Here is a 21,744-nt window from a genome sequence, read left to right as displayed (position 1 = left end):
AATCACATTCTAAACCTTTCAGAGTGACGTAAGGTCGGTATCCTCTGTACACGTTATTAGGACTAAGTCTTCACTATGAACCTTATAAGATTCAGGAAGTATGAACAACATTGATAACATAAGAATAAGAGAAGCAACATTAACATCAATCGTTCCATAAGAGGGAAAACAATGTAAGTACTGCTAGCTTCTAAGAGTAGAGTATCTTTGGAAGCTCGTTCATTACATTATGTACAATCGGAGTCGTGCAAAAGAAGGAAAGGGATAGCCTCACATACCTTGTATATACTGCCCCAATCTCAAGCTATGCAATTGTCAAAACTCCTTAGTCTACAATAAGAGAAACGATACTATCGTTATCATTTAAGCGTCATAACTATTATGTATCGACCACAACCTATTTTACGATGAAACGGACAACACCTCCCCTATATATATGACCTCACACCATTCAAAACAATCACCAAACAGCCCAAACATCATCAATAATAAACATATTGAGCCTCCCGAAATAGTCCACACACAGCCTAATCACTCCATACATACGACGACCACCGTAGTCGTGTCAAACAACCTGGAAATGTTACGAATAACTATCAGCCCATAAACCTACATATATATGGTGTTTCTCCACACCCTTCCTCCTCCAAAACTCCACAAGATAGTAGTAAAATACGCAGCCCAACAACAACGCAAAACAGTCCACAAAACAATAACACTACTACCAAACCTTTCGATATATATCTCACAAGTTCTAGCTTCAATGGCTTAGCCGCAACTTGGATAATCTTAAATACATATAGAGTAAGAGGTTCCTTACCTTTATACAGAAAGAACAACTCCAATTTGACCTTAAATTTCCAAGAAATATCCCTCCAATGCTGCCACAACAACAAAAAAATGAAACTAGCGATCAATTAGTGTTTTTCGGCACTAGAATCACTTTAGAAGGCTTGAAATCACCTAGGATTGATATTAAGAACATGAGGGAGTATTTACAGAACATAAACCCTTTAAAACAACCTCCCACACGAGCTGGAACGACACAAAAATGAGCAACAACAAGAAGAACAAGAGACTTACTAGCGCCACGGAATTCCCGACACTTGATTTGTGTTGTTTGCCCTTTTTTGGGTCTTGAATCTTGAGAGAACCTTGAGAGGATGTTCCTAGGGTTCTAAGGTCTGAAAATAGTGAAAAGAAATGACTTAAAACGGGTTGGAGTCATCCTATATAGGTCCAAATATCTTAAACCGACTTAGTGGTCCCCATAGAGAGGTGCTTGGCGCAGTCTCGCGAAAACGCGAATATCTCTCTACTACGACATCGTATTGATGAACGGTTTAATGCGTTGGAAACTAGACTCATAGATCTTTAATTTTGTTAGTAGATCACCCCGTAATTCCTTGTAAATTATGAGAAAAGATTAGAAACATTTGACCTAATGTTTAAGTAAAATTATGAACCTAAGTTGCGACAACTTTTGTCGACTTTTGTTTCATAACTCGTTTGACTTCAAGACTTATGATACGGATATTATATGATTAAAATACCTTAATAAATGACCTCTTGAGTGTATTAAGCACCGCTAGATTACCTGAAAATACGAGTTACAACATCCTTGATTCGTTTAACTTCTAATATTGGTTAATCACCCTTATACACTCTTGTATCACTTAAGACCAATAGGATTGACTTCTTATCATCTCAAAGATAATTCCTTCTTGGATTTATGTTAACTAATATATGGCATGAACTAACACATGTGGATATGGGTTGTAACACATAATCTTTCACTTGGATTTTAAACCAAATTAACAATCCATACCTTCTCATCTACGTTACGATAGTGTACAGAAACACAGAATTTGTTGTTCTCAACCTTTGCTCCCGTGATGTCTTTTGTGAGCTCAACAAGAGATCTAAAAGCCTGCTTGAGCATAAATGAAAACACTGTTTTATACGGAGCGCTGCCACAAATAGCAATAATTTTCTTTTAGCACAAAACTAACAAACCCTTATTCCTCCAGTATATTAAATTTAATTTTATTTTGTTTGAATTAGGCCGATATTGCCCGATAACCGCCCGATAAAAGCTAAATCGATACCAATCCGCCCGATATCTTATTGGGTAGCTAGCAGATTAATACATTTAAAAGCCGATAACTGATAAGCCAAACCGTTAAGAGTAAATTATCGCCCAATCCGCCCCAGCATGCAATTGACGCACACAATTTGAAACTGAAAAAGGGTAGCAATTCAAGAAATAACTGGCTATATTTGCAATAAGTTTTATATTGTAGCTATGTTTTAAAGAATGGTATCACCCCTCATTATAGGCCCACCCTTCAATCTAAGCAAACAGCTTTACACCCGAAGCCCAAAGTTGCTTAGATACGGAGCCGATCCAACCGTTGCAAGCGCTCCACCTCCACGCGTACGAAGCGAAGAAGTCACCTACCGGTCAGAGAAGTGACTCGCTCTGTGCGTGTGGAGCGAAGAATTGCAGACAAACAGCTGAAATTGTTAGGAGGAAACGGATACTGATTTCCACTACTCCACGGCAGCTTCTTCATCATCACCTATAATAGGTTATTTATCCTACTGAATCTTCTGATACTCTTTTCGGTCCCCGGCCGTTGACAGTCTTCACCTATGCCTTCCGACGCTGAGTTGTCGGACAATGATCGGAAACCTAAGATTGGCCCTAGCTCCAACTCTATTGATCAGTCCTTGGACGCCATCGAGAATCAATTATCCTCAATTTCAGTCAGTCAACCCGAATCCGAACCCGAATTCGACGATGCCAACGATGCTTCGCCATCCAATCAGGATAAGCTTGCGAATGGATCGTTGAACGAGAATCCCGGAGCTGAAGAGCTGCCTCGTAGCAATGTGGTGGAAGACTTTAGCTCTTCGAGTCTCATGTGGAGGAACAACTCAGAAGAAATGGAGGCGCCGTCAAGTCCTAGTAGTAGTGGCTATGCCGGTGAAAGAGGGAGTAGTAACGCCAGTAGTAGGGCCTCTGGCATTGAGGAGGAGGTCGATGGTGAGATTCTCGAAATTGGCAATAGTGATTCTTTTGACGGAGTTTCCGACTCTCAAGTGCAATGGCTTCCTGGGAAGCGCCACAGCAGTGAGGTCAGTCCAACAGAAGCTACCGAGAAGGTTTAGCTCTAAATAGTAGTTCTGGCTAGTTTAGCAAATCCTACAGTGTTATAACTTGAGAAGAATTTTGTTAAATGTTAGCTTGTGCAATCAGGGGATTTTTGATTCTTGATAGTAAGGTCAAACTGAGGACAACTTGTAGGCTGAAATCTCACTTTTGGGTTTTAGATGGCATGAACTGAGATTAAGTAGTGGATGTGGTAGCAATTATGGCTTGCTCCTTCTGCCCCAGTTGGAATTTATGTGGCTATAGATCACCTCGTTAAGAGTCAAATGAAAAGTTTAAAGTTAAATTGTTTATGAGTGTAGAAAAGTTTCATTCTTATCTGGACAGACTAAAAAGGAAAGAGTGTTACATAAATTAGGACAGAGGAAGTATAAGTTTACAACTTTTTATATTTTCTCCTAATGTATACAGTCTAGTAATCAAGACTTCCGGCTGCATTTTCATCAGTTTGATCTCTCGCTTAGCAGTGAAATTTATGATTCTTTTTCTTGTTTAGAATTGTTAAAAGACTAGTCCAGGTATGTTTAAGAGTTTGTCTCTATGTCAAAGACAATAAAAAATATATTTTATACTGTTATATCGCAAAAAATATGTTGGTGAAACTAATTTACATGCAGACAACTAAAACTGATTCTTTAGTAACATCACAGGGGAAGTAAAGGAGACTATCCACTGTTGATATGCTTCATGTTTATCTTTTGACTTTTTTGATTGATGAAGTGCAGGATGATGCTTCTATTTCCTGGAGAAAAAGAAAGAAGCACTTCTTTGTCTTGAGTAACTCAGGAAAACCGATATACTCAAGGTCAGTGTTGAAGCCCCTCCCCTCCCCCCCTCCTCCTCCTCCGGAGTACTGAATGGCATTTATTAATTAGAGTACTATATACTACTGAACTACTTCTTCATCATATATAATTTTCTCTGGGATTTCTTATTTTTCTTTTTTATTTCACTTGAAGATATGGAGATGAACACAAGCTTGCTGGATTCTCTGCCACCTTGCAGGCCATCATTTCATTTGTGGAGAATGGGTATTTTTCTAATGAATTAAGGAGTTGTTCTTTTTTTCTTATAAGCTTATCTTTTGGCTACCTTGTTACCTGCTACCCCCTGCCTTTTCAGCGAAGTCATAGCGGGATATTGAAGTTTGCCTGATTGGTGTCTTTTTCAGGGGTGATCGAGTCAACTTGGTCAGAGCCGGGAAACACCAGGTCAGTCTCCTTGTCTCAAAATTCTCCATAATGCAATGATGATGGAACTTGTGCTTTCTTGCATTGTCGACACCTCACCTTCATCTATGACATTTCATGCTCGGAAATTTCGAAGTTGCATGGATTATTGCCTAGTGGTTGTGGATGTTCATGCTAGTTTTTTTTTTTGATAAGATAAATTGTATTAATCCAATAGAAAGGGAAAATTCCCTTTTAACAGAGTTATTCAGAAAAGTAGAGAATTTACATCAGAACATGATTCTCTACAAAGACGCCCAAAGATCCACACAAGTGGGGGCTACATGAGTACACCAATAAGCAAGCAAAGATAAAAGACTGTTACTATTATTTAAAAAAGGTGATTCAATTCCTTCAAAAACTCTCCTATTTCGCTCCCTCCAAGCTATCCACATGAGAGCTAGCGGTGCGAACTTCCACGCCTTTTGTTTTCCTCGCCTGCGTAGACCTGCCCAACTCTGTAGCATTTCCTTAACAGTGCTTGACATCACCCATTGGACACCAAAAAGATGTAATATAACCCTCCACAAGGCCGAGGAGACACGACAGTGCAACAAAAGATGATCCACTTCTTCCCCTGCGCTTTTGCACATGTAGCACCAACTCACAAGTGTAATTCCTCACTTGCGGAGATTTTCTGCTGTCAAGATCACACCCCTCGCTGCTAACCATGCAAAAAAACACACCTTCGTGGGCGCTTTAGGGATCCATATCGATGAGTAAGGAAAAGTGGCCTCCCCCCTCACAAGCAAACTCTGGTAGAAAGACTTGACGGTGAACAAACCATCGGCACGCAACCCCCATCTCCAAGAATCACTAGATTGGTGGTGCGTGCCTTGCCCGTGTAGTAGTGCCAACAGGTCTTGGAGTTCCTCGATCTCCCAATCTTGCATGTTCCTTCTAAAAGATAGGTCCCACACTACCACCCCTTCATGCTCCTTGCGAATCTGTTGAACTGTCATTTCCTTCTGGTTTGAGACACTGAAGACGTTAGGGAAAGAGGCCCTCAGAGTATTCTGTCCGCACCGCCTTTGATTCCAAAAGCTTATTCCCCTTCCATCGCCCATCCTGTAAGTTATTTTTTTAAATGCTTGAATGTTATTGTTTCGAATTGGCATCAAAAGAAAGAAGGAAGGAAAGAAAAGATATCCAACACTGTTTGGCATTGCAAGTGAGTGGTCACCTAGGAAGAGTTTGTAATATTAGCAATTGAGTTGCAACATTAGGCAACTTAACAGAAAACTTTTCTGCTTAAGCATTTTGTTGAAAGGGTGCTGCCTGATTTGTGTTTTCTTGTTTAACAGACATTTAAGGCTTGTGTTTCAGGTTGTATTTCTTGTGAAAGGACCTATTTACTTGGTTTGCATAAGCTGTACAGAAGAGTCATATCAGTCATTGAGGGTACAACTAGAGCTCCTCTATGGTCAGGTAAGTCGCTCTTTTTCTTTTCTCTTTTTCCTGTTGCTTTATTGTCATAGTTTTCCTTGGCATGTTAATTGACTGCCAATTGTTCTGACATATGGATGCAATTCCTCATATATCAATTGTTATATGAATGCAGATGATACTTATTCTTACGAAGTCTGTGAATAGATGTTTCGAGAAGAACTCTAAATTTGATATGACTCCTTTGCTTGGAGGAACGGACGTTGTCTTCTCTTCTCTAATCCATTCGTTCAGTTGGTTTGTGCTATGCTCTCACTCCCTCCTCCCTCTCTCTCTCTCTCTCAGCCTGTATGCTAATCTTCATCATGGTACCTTTTATTTTCTTTTTGATGGAGTAATTTGTTTCATTATTGGCATCAAGAAGATGCAATAAGTACAAAATAAGATGCAAAATTCATGCTTATAAGTTATGGAAAAGATGGTCACAAGAATATATGTAACATATTTGTCGAAAAGGAAAAGCATAAGAATGCTATATATTGCAGAAGTCCTGTTCCATCTCTACTGAGTTCCTGTATTATCAATTCTAGCTTTCAGGCACAACTAGGACCGATGTTTAGAATATTTTTCTCTCCTTTCTGGCTACTACTTGTTGAATATAGTAGATGTTAATGTGCTTCCCGATAAAATTGACCTTATCAGGAGGGGGAGACAGAAGTGTTTCCCGATAAAATTGTTTTCTTTCTCTGAATATGCTGCATATTAGATTAGACTTGGTCTTTACCTTACAGTTGATTTAATCTTTTATCTTCCTCGGCTTTATTGTCTTTTTTTTCCTTTTCTTTTCAACTTAATTTTTTTTCAACTTATCCCAAAAATAACTATAAAAGGATGCTTCTTTACCATATTTTAATGATGTAGGCATTTTTACTATTTGCAACTCCTTTCAAAAGGTTCTGCTCAAGTGTAAGATGCAGTCTGGACTTTCTTTCAAGCGGAAAAAAAATTTGGGAAGCTTGTTGGTTGAATTTTCAGAATATGTTTTTCAGAAACACCTTGCTGATGATTTGATTGCAAACTATTTTACTTGGTTCTTAATATAAACTGTTCCTACCTATGCTAATGATATCATTACCTATACTAATATATTAAGTGTGCTTATTTGGATTCCAGGAACCCAGCTAGTTTTCTCCATGCTTACACATGTCTTCCACTTGCTTATGCGACAAGGCAAGCTGCTGGTGCCATCTTGCAAGATGTAGCTGACTCAGGGGTCTTGTTTGCCATATTAATGTGTAAACACAAGGTCTTGTTTCTATTTCTTATTCTTCTTTCAAATTGCACATTTCGGAGGCACATAGGTCTCAGTTTACTGTATTGTTTAAAACATCCTGTTTAAAGTTGATTTGCAGGTTATCAGTCTTGTTGGTGCACAGAAAGCATCACTTCACCCTGATGATATGCTATTGCTCTCCAACTTTGTTATGTCTTCTGAATCATTTAGGTAAGTTCTACTAACTTTTGATTCTTGCTTGGGCCATTTCCTTGTGTACCTGGTGGAAATGTTTGGAGATGATTCATAAATTCATGTTACACGTGCATATGCAAGTTCTACTGAATTTGCTGACCTTTTTGAATGAATGATTGGGCAAGGTTGCTAAATGTGGTCAGTCATCGAGGCAGGTTTGGCTTTGGGGATACAGATGTTACTGTAAATGGCCATGCTAATTTTAGTATTTGTCCTTGCATTCTTGGGAGGATCCTGCCGTAGCGTTTTACCATTATGAAATTTACCATTATTAATATGATTCTGTTTTTTCATGTAATTAGGTCACTTATGCTAATTGTTACATATGATATTTTACTAGATCTCATTCACTTAGGTTTCCACGTGCTTTAGTCAAGTTGTTTCCGCAACAAAGGATCACCTTACTTTTTCTTGAGGCTCCAAAACATTTAATCTGGCAGTCGAATGATCTGGGGTTGGTGTGGGAATTTTCACTTTTTATTTTTGGCTGCAGAAGAATTTAAATGGGGATCATGGTCAGTGACAGTTCATATAGCCGACCCAACTTGTTTGGGACGGAGGCGCAATAGTAGTTTTTATGTGTACGAGTCCCCATTAATTTGGTGTAATGACTCTGTACCTATAGATTCTCTCTTGGACATTTGTCTCGTGTCCAGAGGCAGCTTGTAGCTTTGGCTTAGCTAGGATTTGTTTATCATCATGAGAGTGCATTCAAATTCGTTTCTTCTATCTGTGTAGTTGATGTTCCTACTTCCTAATGCTTGCTCCTCATTCTTGCATTGATTGTCTTTGACTTTTTTGTGCGCCCTTATTGACCGTGGACGATTGGTCACATATTACGTAACAATATAATGTATAGTGATGACTGAGTGATTATATATTTTAACTGAGCGATAGCCTGGTGAAAAGGACCCTCTACCTGCAATCTTGATTGGGGTTTCGATCACCAAGAAAGAAAACTGGGAAAGGACCATTGACGACATTTGGACAGAGAGAATGTGGGGGTGGGGTTTCTTCCACAGAAAAAATTAAAATAAAAAAATTAAAGAGCATATGTTACGGCCCACTTAAGGTCTGTATTCCATTTATACTATCTAATTCCTGGAGGCTATACGATAACATGCTCATTGGTGTCATGCAGGACATCAGAATCCTTCTCACCAATATGCTTACCAAGATACAACCCCATGGCATTTCTACATGCTTATGTGCAGTACCTCGATGTAAGTTGGGCAGGTGTAGAATTATTCTTTAATTGTTCCCTCCTCCCAAAATGTTGTTAACTTTCCTTCAAAGGGTAATATTTATTACTTTGAATATGTACTACAGACATTAGATACATATTTAGAAAATTCAAATTTGTCAAAAGATATTATTTACTTTAATATTTGGCTGCTTTTCTTAAACAACTGTAAATCTCAACTCTCTTATTCCGTGCAATGCAAAGTAAGACCGCCAGCTTAGTATAGAGGAAGTATCTATTGATGAAAGATTTTAAGTTGAATCTCTTTTTGAATGGTAGTAGTAGGCTTCCTTACAAGAATTATAGGATTTTGGTGTTTCCAAAGTTTTCCATTTATGCTATTGTTATTCATAGCAAATTACCCAAATTCGGTGCTGTATATTACAGGTTGACACATATTTAATATTGCTTACTACAAGTTCAGATGCCTTTCATCATCTTAAAGATTGCAGGTAAATAATGCCTTTTCTCTTCTTATTTTTCAAGTAAATTTGGTTCTAGTACTCAGAGCTGAGAATTTTGCTTTTGTTTCCATTAGATCTGAACCATGGGAAATATTTGCCACTGCAATTTCCAGTGTATATCTATTCTTAAATTCTGTCAAGAGGCATTAGCTTGTTATAATCTATCTTGTAGGGTTCGTATTGAAGAGGTACTTCTGGAGTCCAATGTACTTGGTGAAGCTCAAAGATCCATGGTTGATGGTGGCATGCGCGTTGAGGATTTACCTACCGATCATGGTTCTCTTTCCGGAGCAGTCTCCCCTCATCTGGGTCAGCCTGGACATACTAGAGAGTCATCAGACAGATTTTCTGAAGCATTCATAGGTGTTGGTGGTCCTGCTGGACTTTGGCATTTTATGTATCGAAGTATTTATCTTGACCAGTATGTCTCATCCGAGTTTTCCTCACCAGTAAATAATAGACAACAGCAGAAAAGGTATTACTGCAAAATCAATGCTGTCATAACAAACAATACTTTTGTCTTTTTTTCTTTTCTTAACTGTGAGATGAGATATTCTATTGCAGGTTGTATAGAGCTTACCAGAAGCTTTATGCATCCATGCATGATAAAGGAGTTGGACCTCACAAAACTCAGTTCAGAAGGGATGAAAATTATGGTATGTTCTTGGGTGTTATTTATATGCAAAGCTCTTTAAGCGCTAAAACCTTTCTATTTATAGATTTAGTCGATGGAAGTCCAAGTTGCATGGATAATCCGATCTACGTATTGTGAATCTATTTTTCTTTCAAACTTAAAATAAGTCTACAGAACCTATCTATGACTCTTTCTGCTTGCATAGTACCATAGAGCAGGTTAATTTTTTATCTAAGCTTTGAGGTTGGGATGGAGAAGTTCTCCTTGGGTAGACACTGAGAGTTGTTGGGTAACAGATTTAAAAAAAGAAGGAAAAAGAAAACGGATGCATTCTCCTATTCATTTTTATTTTTCTTCATGGTTGCTGTTATTCTTATTATTCATGAGCAAGAAAAAAAAATCTAGTGAGTTGTAATTGCCAGAAATGTGTGATCCCTTGCAAGTTTGCAGGCAATGATTTCAAGTGGATTTTTTTAGTTAAGGATATACGTAGTAGTGAATTGGTACCAAGCCTCTTTGCTTTCCAGTATTGACCTTTAATTCTTTCTTTCTTTTTTTAAGTAGTTACTGAATTCTGGTAGCGGAAATTAGAAACGTAGAACAGAACAACTCTCAAAATTTTCTCCCATGATAATAGTTTAGTTCCTCTTGAATTGACTTCCTTACCTTATCTTGCAGTTCTGCTGTGCTGGGTTACTCAGGATTTCGAGCTTTATGCAGCATTTGATCCCCTGGCAGACAAGGTTTTATTATTTACTTTTCTTCTAACCTGTTGTTTGTCCAAGTGATATCTTGAATGTCACTTTTATTTATAGTCTTTCCACCAATCATTTTAATGGTGTTATATGAGCTTGAGGCGACTCCATTATATCTTTGGTGGAGGAATTCATGGGCCAGTTTAGGTATTGAAACTGTGCCGATTCAAACCTTAGTTCACTTTTGTTCTGTACTGTGGTAAGCTGGTTACCACTTGCAGCGCCACATGAGATTTGTGCATGGCCCCCTACAGTTTGTTACCATACAACAGGAAGATAACAAGTTTAATTCAATATACCACAAGGTATTTAGCCCTAATGATTAAAATCAAAATGTCACTGTGACATGATTATTTGCTGAATTGAAGAATCTACCCCAATGCCTTAGCTCCGAGATGATCTTATCCTGCCAACCCTAGATATATGTTGACTTACTTCTTAGGCATCATTGTCAAAGAGCTATTATTAGAGATGTTATGTAGCAACTGGCATCTGTCTTATCTACAGTTTTTTGTGTACTGAAATGCTGATAAATACGTCAAAGCTGATTTTGTCTTTCCAGATTTCGATGTGTCTTGTTAGTTTAATCTTCGCCAATGTGCTTGACATCTGGGGTTGTTCAACCATAGTGACCCTATCAATTTTCTTGTGCCAATTCTTTTGAAATGTAAGAACTGTTCTCTTTACATGTGTTCTTTCTGCTTTTTGACGTTTGGTAAGATTCCACCTTGCAGGCTCTAGCTATAAAAACTTGCAATCGAGTGTGTCAGTGGATCAAGAACATAGAAAATGAGATTTTCTTGTTAGGAGTGAGTCCTTTCTCATGGTGATGTTCCCCATCTTCGCTTCTTTACGTGTATTCTATTTTTCTTTTTGAACTTTTCTTTTCTCAAATTCCTTTAATAAGTTATGGCCTCATTTTTGTAGGCCTTCCATTTTTGTGGTTCTATATTTATATCTTGGTAATGAATGCCAATTGTAGTTTAAAGTTATGGCAGTCAAGATTTGAGTTGTCTCACTCCAGGCATCATTTCATTTTAGCTTGTACAATTTATGAACTTTTGTAGCACTATCTGTATCATCAATTCGTTGTAATTCTACATAATCATCTGATGGATTACTAAAGACAATTTCCCTCGCTGCATTTGCAGTGAGATTATCTTGTGTTCTTTTTATTTTATTATTATTTTTTACATATGGAGAAAAGATTACAAGATGGAAATTCGTACCTTACCAATAAGATGTAAGTGCAGGAAGATAGGGTACCATGATTCCCCAGATCATCTTTGTTTAATACCCATGGTATATAGAAGATTTTGGTGAATTTGGAATGTGATGTTATATTGGGATTAAAGCACAACGGAATATGGTTGCAACCATTTATTCCTTAATTCCCATCTCTTTTTTTCCGCGTGAGGGGAAGGGCGTTTAGTTTGGAACTTGACACCAACTTATAAACTTCAACAAAATATCCAATGATTTGGAAATAATTGGAAATTGGATATTCAGTGTAGAATTATCTTGTTCCCTATGCAAGATAAGTTGCACAATATATTGTATTACACAAAACCTCTGAGATGGGCTATTTTATTTTTCCTATTGTGTCGAGTATAGAGTGAACCATGCCGCAGCCTCGCAACTATTCTTGTTCTGCAGCTAGGATTCGCGCTGTCATCTGCATCAAATGCAAATAAAGCTATTGTGAGGAGTGAGGACTCCACAGAAATGTAAGGAACTAAACGATGAAAGTGCAATTCACTTATAAAGACCTAGTAGATCTACACTTCCATCCTACCAATCTTGTCTCAGCCACATACAACACAGTAAAAGAAAGGTCTATTGATTAAAACGATGGGAAAAAATTGAATATAGTTATCGTCTTGTAAACCATGATATGGAAAACGGGTATCTCTCCCCCACTGTAAATGCATATGGCACGAACTTTCGTATGTGCAATGAATACAAAGATATGAAGGTCAACCTTAAAGATGGCTACCTCTAATGTTCACAAATGTTAATAATGATATGATACTGTAAAGAAAAATAATAATCTTAATGAAATTTGGCTGAAAAAAGATAAAGAAGAAAACTTAGAAATTGACGACGAACATACACAGAACAACTCCGTATTAACAGTTATGACGACTTGAACCAAGTAGGCACAAACTTCATACAGCAACTGCTTCAGGCCTTTTGCTTGTCTTGATTCCTTTAATAGCTGCAACATGTTTACACAATGTGTAAGTTCTAAGTTTATTAGTTAACTAGTCCTTGGCCGCAACACGGTCTTTCCCATATAATTAGTAAAAATTATATCGTTTTGTACATAAATAGTAAAACACTTTGAATAATGATTGCATTTATAAGAAAAGGATTGTACTTAAAAATCATAACAATCTGAATATTTATGCTAAGAAAAATAGAAGGAGAAGCCAAGATATAAGAACTGTAATGTTAGCTCAAAAAAATTACTTCCCGTTTCAATTTATGTGAACCTATTTTGTTTTTAGCATGTACCAAAAAGAATAACCTTTTTCAAATTTTTAAATAATTTTACATTATGTTGATTTATAGCCACATAAAATATATGTGCCTTATTTTACACCACACAAATCCAAAAGTTTTCCCTTAATTTTTTATTAAACTCTACGCACAGTCAAATAGGTTCACATAAATTGAAATGGATGGAGTATTATACGCATATGAAGTTAAAGAGCTTAACTTTGTAGAGTGAAGAATTTAGATACATGTACTTTAATAAATTCTTTGATAATCCCAAGTCGAGTTAATGTTACAAAACTAACTTTTGTTATTAACGTTGAAGGTATTATTAATATAACTTTTAAGGGCATAAAAGTTCAATAATATTATAGGGTCATTTTGGTCTTTCATATTCAACTTTTGATCTTCATGCTTATAATATAGTATGATAAACATCAAATTCTGCGTCTCTCAGTAAGGCAAAGTAAAATAGTCTTTAGATACTTGCCTTCAGCATAATCAGGAGCTCCAAAAACGGCAGAACCAGCTACCAAAGCGTTGGCTCCAGCTTCAATGACCTGCAACAAAAAATGATGGTTAAATTGTACTCTCATATGTCAGTTGCTGCAGGCTGTTTATGGTCATGGTATGGATCAATGGTTGGTTGCTTTGATGCACAATGTTCTCTTTGTCATCATCACATACAATTCTCTATAATTTGAGAAGTAGATTACACTTTGTTACAATATAAAACAAGTTTGCTAAAATAAATGGCAAGATATGGAGAAAGATAAGGCTGTGCTCCATGAAACCTGATAGAATATTAGAACAATTTAGAAAAGATTCGAATTCACAAGGTACGAATCAAGTAGTAACATTTGCACGCCACTTGAAATGCTGCAGGTAAGATTTATCCTTTCTTCACATCCTATGACTTATTCCAATACATAAGATGCCAAATAAATATTTTCAGATTTAATGAGGGTCAAGCGACAAGCTAGTTGAGAGAGGAGTTATAATCACGGGAGAGCATCAATCACCTTGTAAGCATTTTTGGGACCAACACCACCGTCAACTTCAATCCAAGGGTTTAGTCCCTGCAGTGTTAACATAGGCATGTCATTGCATTGCACAGTTCGCACTTTGCAGAGACTGGAAAAAGGGTAAAGGAATTACCCTCTCTGCGCAGATTTTTCTCAAGTCTGAGATCTTCTTGACCTGACTTTCAATGAAGCTCTGTCCCCCAAATCCAGGGTTTACAGACATTATCAGCACCAGATCAACAGCTGTAGCACAAATAAAAATAAAGACAAGCAATTTATCACTTTGGATCCAATGTTTAATGACTTACCTGACCTAGCCTTCTAGAGGCAGTATACAGGTTATAGACTGGACGATCACTGGTACAACACCCCCACCCCCACCCCGTCCAAAAGGCCAGGATCCAGAACTGACATTTGGAGCATCGACGACATAAAACAGGAGCCCAACAACCAAGAATAAAGATTGGTTCTAGCTCTAATAGCATATTAAGAATAATATACCTTGAGCCTAACTTAAAACCAAAAGCTAGCTCATGAGGAAGGATTATGAAAGACCAAATAAAGGGTCAGGAACACATACTCTCAACTAATGTGGGACTCTTAACACCTTGCTTTCGAACCAGCATCTTTAAGCTCAGGTTTCCCTGCTGCACGCAGATTAATATACAAGTAGTTTGTGAATAAGTTCTCGATTTATGCTTCTTTTTTCTTAGTGTTGTCCTTGTCTGTGTCAGTAGCTTTAGTACATGAGTTAGCATTATTTATGTATTTTCGTATTCCTTGACTTTTGTGTTTACTTGTCGTTGCTTTCATTCTGGCCTTCTGGCTACAATTCTCAGTTTTAGTTTTGTATCTTTGTATTTTGGCTTCAGTTTTCTGACTGGTGTGCTTGCTGCTGCCCTTCTTTTATTTTTCCTAAGTCGAGGGTCTTCCGGAAACAACCTCTCTGCCTTCTTAAAGGTAGGGGTAAGGTCTGCGTACATTTACCCTCCCCAGACCCCACTTGTGGGATTACACTGGGTTTTTTGTTGTTGTTGTTGTAGTTCAAGGGCACACTTTCCAAGCTTTCGCTTCATCGCCAATCTTAAACCGTTGCGACATTGTACAGTACATTCAGTATAGGTAAGTCTAATGATTTAACTAGCAGGATCTAAGGTGCCTTTACATGCTTTTCTACCATACAAAGCCAACTTTAAAACATTCCCTATGTATATTACCTATTAGAGGAGTACATTTCCAACAATTCCCGATTTCACTATTGACTCTCACATAACCGGTATTAAAGAAGAAAGTTGAAGCACAAAAATAATACGAAATACACTAAGAGTAATCATCTCTGAAAAATTGTCTTTAAGAAGCAACATCTTACCATCAAGAACATATTCAATTGCGGTTAAAGGGGTTCCAGGATTGAGGACAACCCCAGCTTTAGCTCCCAAACTTTTAATCTGAACCAGAAATAATTACAAAGGTGGTCAAGAAAAACTTAAATAATGTGAATAATGGATAAGACAGAGGAAAAACACAAGAAGCTAACCATGAAGTTAGAACTATCTTTGGGTAACAAAATCACCAGCTGAAATTCTATATCACATATAAGGCTCCCAACAATTACAAATTACAGCACACCATTTTCAATATCAACACCTAACCATAATCCTATATATTTTTTCTAGAAGGAATAGTTCATTTTAAATAGAAAAAGTAGATCTAATGTAGAAGGTAATCAGAAAAGTAAAAAAAAAAACTCCAAATAAATAAATATTCGATATAAGAAAAACTAGCACTCTACATTTTCTTTTCTAGTCCCTATGATGTGAGTTTGGATGTGTTGCATCATGAAAAAAGTGTTCAAGAGACATTATCTACAAGAAAAGTAATAAAATTTTATCACGAATAATTAGTCAATTAAACCAGCAAGTTATTTTTAACTTATATCCAAAAAGAAAAGCATGCAATAAAGGTAAATGAAAAACACCAGTATTTAGACTTCTGATAAAGGACACCGAGAATCATGGATTGATCTCACAATCGAAAAACTTTAGACTGGGGGTCATTCTGTTACATCTGCACTTATGTATCACATTCCTAGCAAGCATGCCTTTGAGCATTAAAAGGTCTGAAGGATAATAGAAGCAAGAGTAAATCTTTTTAGATAAGAGATGCCAAATTTCAGAAGATCGACAATGACACTGAACAAGTCCCACATACAAAAATTTTACCAAGGGTAAGGCAGTTGGTAGGCCTTATCCCGCCAAAGGAAATCTTTTAGCAAATTTTGTAGGTTGCTCCTACAGAAGAATGCAGAAAAAATCATAGAAACAAACAACACAATTCGTTGTTTGAGAGATCACTTTTAGCAGTTATCTTGAGGCTCACACAAATAGCTGCAGCAGCCAAAGAAAAGCCATGCACCACTACCACTACGATAGCTTAATCTGAATGTCATACTGTGCGGTTACTACCTTCATAACATTTGTATATGAGAACAGCTAAAAGCCCTTTACTATTTGTATTTGATCCAAAAATATATTTTTCATGGGCTAACCTATTATGTAATCCAAAAAAGTCGGAATGAAGAGGAATTCCTCAGGTTGCAGGACACCAACACTTTTGAAAACATTGTTGACAAGATTTTTTCAAGACTCCTATATTGTAAGTACAGGAACAAAAGAAAGAAAGCAAGAAAGAGAAATTCTTACCTGATTTATTGTACGATGCAAGTGGATGGTTGAAGATTGCTCACAGTGAACACTGACAATATCAGCACCAGCTTTTATGAAATCAGGTACTCTCTGGTCAGGTTCGACAATCATCTGCAATGGTCCGTTGACATAACATTAGCAAAAACATTCTCATGCCTATAGAACTGAAATTAGTTTTACCACATGAAAAATGGAAAATACCAGATGCACATCCAATGGAAGATCAGTGATAGGGCGCAAGGAATCAACTACAAGGGGTCCAATAGTTATATTTGGAACAAATCGACCATCCATCACATCTACATGAATCCAGTCGCAGCCTGCCTGCTCAACTGCTTTTACCTAAATGCATGAAAGACACATTAACCAACTTACGAGCCATTTTTATGAGAAATCACAAACAAAAATGAAGAAATTCATAAAAGAACTTGACCTAAAAGCAGGAAGGCAAAATGTGTGTACTCAATTTATCAAACTTGTAATGTAATAGCAAATTTCCTCATATCTTGTTTCCAAACAAAACTACACCTTTATAAGATCGATATAAAAATGATAAGAGCAAGGGATTCATATGACAACAAACCTGCTCTCCTAATTTAGAAAAGTTAGCAGAAAGGATGGATGGAGAAACAATAATATCACTTTTCGAAAACTTATCCACCCGAGAAGAAGCCTTCACCACTGTTTGAACTCTCCTCCTGCATTTATAAACATATATTAGGAGCAATAATATTTGGACAGATTGTGACGCTATTGTAAGGGGCATAGTTGCAGAAAGAGAAGGAACAACTAGAAGACTTCCTATAAAGTAAGAAAGGAACATCCAGTTGTTAGCAGGAAAAGAAAACAAATGGCTCGTCTCCAAAAAGAAAAAAGATGCATAAAGGCAGCTGGTATTGCAAGAAATTGGCTCATTTTTACCAATGTTTCAAAAGGCGTGGGCGACAGACGAGCCGAAAGCCTTGAAGCGCAGGGCGTAAGCCCCATGAGTATTTAATTTTTAAAACTTTATAAATTAATAAAATAAATATATAAAAAATACATTAAAATTGTAAAAAAATTCAAGAAAATTATAAAATTAGTAAAAAAAAAATAAAAATATATATATATATATATATATATATATATATATATATATATACACTATAAAAACGCTAACGTGTGCATGAACCACACAAAAGAATTTTTTTTACTTGAAAAAAAAAAGACGTAAAGATGCATTACACCTATAATTAACATGATTATGATCAAACATACTTAGATTTATAAAAATAACATTCTAGTTCCTAATAATCAAAGAATAAAAATGATGCTTAATAAAATAAATATATTGTTTAAAAACCGAAAACTAGATAACAAATTACAAATATTATTGTAAAATACAATAGAGTCATCAAAATAATATCTAAACTAGAGCGATACCAAAAAAATTCTAAATCCAAAAACTAACTTGAAAAGAAGAAATTAAAGAATAAAAGAAATGAAGTATAAACAAGGAAAATGCAAGCTTGTAAGTAGAGTAATAATTTGAGATTTTTAGTTTGAAAATTACTATGAGTTAATTTTTGGATGTTTTAAGTTTTAAAAAAAAAAAATATTTATTGAGCAATTTTGGCGCAAATTTAAAAAAGTTTTCAGGGCTTACGCCCCAAATGATGCCCAGAATTTTGAGACGCCTAAGCGAACGCTTAGAATGTCAGGGCTTCCGCCCCATGATACTTACGCCCCATCAGTATGCCTCGGTGCGTTTTTGGTACGCCTCGCCCCAAGGCTCAGCCTGGGGCTCACCCACAAAACACCTTTTAAAACACTTCTTTTTACCACTACATAAGTAAATTTGCATCACCAACTGAGCATAATATCATCAGAGAGATAAAGAGCTAATGGCAACTGGAATCAATTCAAGTTAATTGGCGCTTGTTGAAAAACATACAAATCACAGTGACTTGAGCAAGAATATTAGAATGTCAAAAGAACTTGACAATACCAAGAAGCATTTCCAAATGACTTTACATTATCAGTCAATAGCCAATTGAAGAGGGTGGTTTGTTGATGCTGTTAGATTCTAAATTGCCGCCAAAGGCAATGCTAAAGAGAACAAGAATTGCATATTATCCAGCTTATAATGTTGACTCTTTAAGACCATTTGCTTACCATGCACAGAGGAAACAAATTTCAAATAAGAATGACATTTAAACACTTCCATCAGGCTTTATTAGAACCTTACTGGTTTAAGCTCAGCAAGGCATATTCACAAACATAAGAGAGACCTGGAATATCTTTATCGTCCTCTACATTACATATCTAAAACCCCAGTGCAAGAAAGCCTTCTTTTTCAGCCTTGAACGGAACTCAGGGCTTTACCAACTTTCATCAATCATTTCCTTTACTTCCAGACAAATAAAATTCCAAGGGCCCTATATCGCTGATTAACACATATAATTCCTTCTAAGCCAATAAACTTGACCTTCTTTCCCTTTTTAGACCATCAGAAAAAAATTAACCACTTCCCTCTAACAATTCAAATAATCATAAGTTAGTACTGCCTAATACTATTTCGAACTTAACTGGATATTCTACCAACTTGTTATTTCTTTCACACATGATCTTAAACAGTTCTTTTTTTTAAAAAAAAAAACAACTCAATTTGATAATCTCCTCAAACATTTTACTCTAATGATTGCCATGTCAAATTAGGTCTACTTTATCGGCAAGGATGAGAATATCACAAGTGAACCAAAAGGAACACCCAAAACATCAAGGTGAAATTCTTATGCGGAATTGACTGATTCAAGACTTTCCGCAGCAGACTAGTAGTCAAGTTTTCTTTCCAACATTAACTTTTTAAGTACAAAGATTACAAGCAAACGAATTGGGGCAATAAAGAATATAAAGACTTAAATCTTTTTGATAAAGAAGAAAAAACCTGGTGAAAGTGAGTGAATTGGGCTTTTGAAGGTTAAGACTCCCGCCAAATCCATTAATTTGGGATTGTAACAGAGTTGATGAACCCACACAAGAAGCTGTTGTTGCCATTGAAATTTCCTTCTTTTTTTCTCTTGCAGCAAACTGAAATTTTGGGAATTGAAGAGGAGAAAGTTTGGTGCTTTGTCAATTTGAAAGCACAGGAGCTTAAAATTTCAACTACCCTCTTTAACTTCTGAGACTTCCAAGACAAGAAGAACGAAAAAAAACTGTTATTTTGGAGGAAAATCAAGAAAGAAATATCAGATTGACACGTGTCCGATTTGGTTTTCGCATAGCGGCTTTGCTTATCTTCAATGGTTGGCTCTTCTCTGTTGCTGACTCAATTTGTAGGGACTATAGGGACTGCCCCTCCTCCATTTACCGCATGATGGGCACAAGCGCAGAAAGAGAAGAGAAGATATCACCCACCCCCACCCTACCCCACCCCACCCCCAAAATGCCAAACCTGAAGACTAAAGGCCGAAGCCAAAAGCCACTTTTTCTCTTGACTTTTTTTTGAGTTTACGTATGATCCGTATTGGAACCCAACTATATTCTAATTGGTACTCTGCGGGGCCCATTCGGGGAAATTTTTCTTGCCTTGTTTACTAATCTTTGCATGGGTAACGACGCTACAAACTTTAGAATTAATTACACCCTCCATAATTATTTATGTGACAATTCTCTATGGTATAAGAAAATAATATATTTTTATAGTATTTAAAATAATTTAATTTTATATTACTCTTTCCGTTTTATATTAATAGTCGTGATTACTAAAAATAATTATCTAAAATTATTTTTAGAATTTCAAGATAAAATTAATTATTTTTTCTTTTTTTACCCTTAGTAATAATTGTTCTTGAAGGTAGAGATAACGCATAAATAGAACCAATATTCAATGAAGAGAGATTATATCTTAAGATATAAATAAGAGTAGAATAGTCTAATCTCTTTCCTAATTAATATTTCTTAAGAGACGTGTAAAAGAGAAGTACGACACATAATATGAGACGGAGAGAGTACTTTACTAGTAAGATTAATTTATAACTACACAAACTTTAAAAGTCCTTTTTTTTTTGTCTGTATGCTTATATGTTTCGGTCTCTTTTTTTGGTAACTAATTTTAATAATTTTATTTAAATGATTTGATAGTACATATTCTGAAGGAAGGCGAAAATTACTGCAAGATTTAACAGCACAACAGAATTATCTTTATATTTTACTATCTTGGACTCTTACCAAATGAGATGGTGATAGCTATGAATAAGAAATTAATTTAAAAGCAAAACTATTAGACAAAGGTATCTTACATTTGGTATTAGTCTAGTTTTATATGTAAAAATAGTACGGGCTAGCCAGTTTTCAGACTGGTCATTCAAAAATAGCCGGTATTTGCAAAGTCATTAAAAAATAGCCACTATTTTGCTGCAACACGGAAAGTTCCAGCATAATATACTGAAGCTCCAATATATTATGCTGGAGTATTTTTCGGATTTTGAACAGTATTTTCATTCAAATTTATCTTTATATAAAAAGTGGCTAAAATTCGATTACTTTAGAAACTGTAGCTATTTTTAAATGAACACTATTTTTGAATTTCTCCCGTTTTATATGCCAGCTCTCTAAAAGTCAAAGCCCACCGTAATAGAAAGTCGAAGGATAAACATCCAATAATGATTTTCTTCCACTTTTGGACTAAGTTACTCCCTTAAGTTTGTTTGAATACAAGAAATTAATAATTGCAGTGAAGTTTGGATATCTTAAAACAAACGGTAACAAACTTAAATTAGGAACTTTTTTTTTTATGTAAAATATTTTTCGTACAATGGTAACAATTTATTATGATTACGTGATTTTATTAAGTAAACATATATAGTATTAATTGTAAACATATATAATATTAATTGACTATGATCAAGCGAGATGCATCTATTTTTTTCACAGTCTAAATGTATGATGCGTCTATTTATAAATTCATATGCATTATTAATTAGGTGTAAACAGATAAAAAATTTACCTTTTTTGTACAGTTATGATTGGTTTTAGGAGTAATTTATATGTGTAGTGAGCACGTGAACTCACACTAACACACAGTCACACACACGCAGACAAATCTCTCCAATGTGGATAT

At 36.1% G+C, this 21,744-nt stretch overlaps 2 protein-coding genes across 3 annotated transcripts; one reads left to right on the top strand and one right to left on the bottom strand.

The window, feature by feature from the left end:
• The first annotated feature begins 2,497 nt into the window (after window positions 1–2,497).
• Window positions 2,498–11,573, top strand: LOC104244651 (vacuolar fusion protein MON1 homolog). 2 transcript variants are annotated; one of them, XM_009800120.2, is made up of 14 exons: window positions 2,498–3,141; window positions 3,901–3,980; window positions 4,135–4,206; window positions 4,347–4,386; window positions 5,731–5,832; window positions 5,966–6,087; window positions 6,964–7,096; window positions 7,203–7,294; window positions 8,460–8,541; window positions 8,949–9,013; window positions 9,198–9,500; window positions 9,590–9,681; window positions 10,338–10,402; window positions 11,149–11,573. In XM_009800120.2, the coding sequence occupies exons 1-14, from the start codon at window positions 2,656–2,658 to the stop codon at window positions 11,242–11,244; spliced, it is 1,830 nt and encodes a 609-aa protein (XP_009798422.1). In that variant the 5' UTR covers window positions 2,498–2,655; the 3' UTR covers window positions 11,245–11,573. The 2 variants fall into 2 exon arrangements, with proteins under 2 accessions (XP_009798422.1, XP_070027591.1); XM_070171490.1 differs by having other exon boundaries at window positions 2,504–3,168.
• Window positions 11,574–11,865: 292 nt separating this feature from the next.
• On the bottom strand, window positions 11,866–20,053 carry LOC104244652 (ribulose-phosphate 3-epimerase, chloroplastic). Its single transcript, XM_009800121.2, has 10 exons — window positions 19,570–20,053; window positions 17,227–17,341; window positions 16,845–16,985; window positions 16,641–16,754; window positions 15,308–15,386; window positions 14,072–14,181; window positions 13,936–13,992; window positions 13,404–13,473; window positions 12,528–12,632; window positions 11,866–12,089 (listed from the first exon to the last, which is right to left on the bottom strand). The coding sequence occupies exons 1-9, from the start codon at window positions 19,677–19,679 to the stop codon at window positions 12,583–12,585; spliced, it is 846 nt and encodes a 281-aa protein (XP_009798423.1). The 5' UTR covers window positions 19,680–20,053; the 3' UTR covers window positions 11,866–12,089; window positions 12,528–12,582.
• Window positions 20,054–21,744: the final 1,691 nt, after the last annotated feature.

Source organism: Nicotiana sylvestris, chromosome 3 (genome assembly GCF_000393655.2).
Source record: "Nicotiana sylvestris chromosome 3, ASM39365v2, whole genome shotgun sequence".
Classification (NCBI taxonomy): Eukaryota; Viridiplantae; Streptophyta; class Magnoliopsida; order Solanales; family Solanaceae; genus Nicotiana; species Nicotiana sylvestris.
Note: the sequence above shows the minus strand (reverse complement) of the source record. Positions and strands in the feature narration are given on the sequence as shown.

What these genes read in the sequence shown, in the direction of transcription:
- LOC104244652 (XM_009800121.2), bottom strand. Translation starts at nt 19,679, where the DNA reads ATGGCAACAACAGCTTCTTGTGTGGGTTCATCAACTCTGTTACAATCC. An exon ending in AATTGAATATGTTCTTGATG is followed by an intron (nt 14,182 to 15,307) that starts GTAAGATGTTGC and finishes TTTGTGCTACAG; the next exon opens with CTGTTGATCTGGTGCTGATA. An exon ending in GAAAAATCTGCGCAGAGAGG is followed by an intron (nt 13,993 to 14,071) that starts GTAATTCCTTTA and finishes TTAACACTGCAG; the next exon opens with GGACTAAACCCTTGGATTGA.
- LOC104244651 (XM_070171490.1), top strand. Translation starts at nt 2,656, where the DNA reads ATGCCTTCCGACGCTGAGTTGTCGGACAATGATCGGAAACCTAAGATT. An exon ending in CTAATCCATTCGTTCAGTTG is followed by an intron (nt 6,088 to 6,963) that starts GTTTGTGCTATG and finishes TTTGGATTCCAG; the next exon opens with GAACCCAGCTAGTTTTCTCC. An exon ending in CTTATGTGCAGTACCTCGAT is followed by an intron (nt 8,542 to 8,948) that starts GTAAGTTGGGCA and finishes TGTATATTACAG; the next exon opens with GTTGACACATATTTAATATT.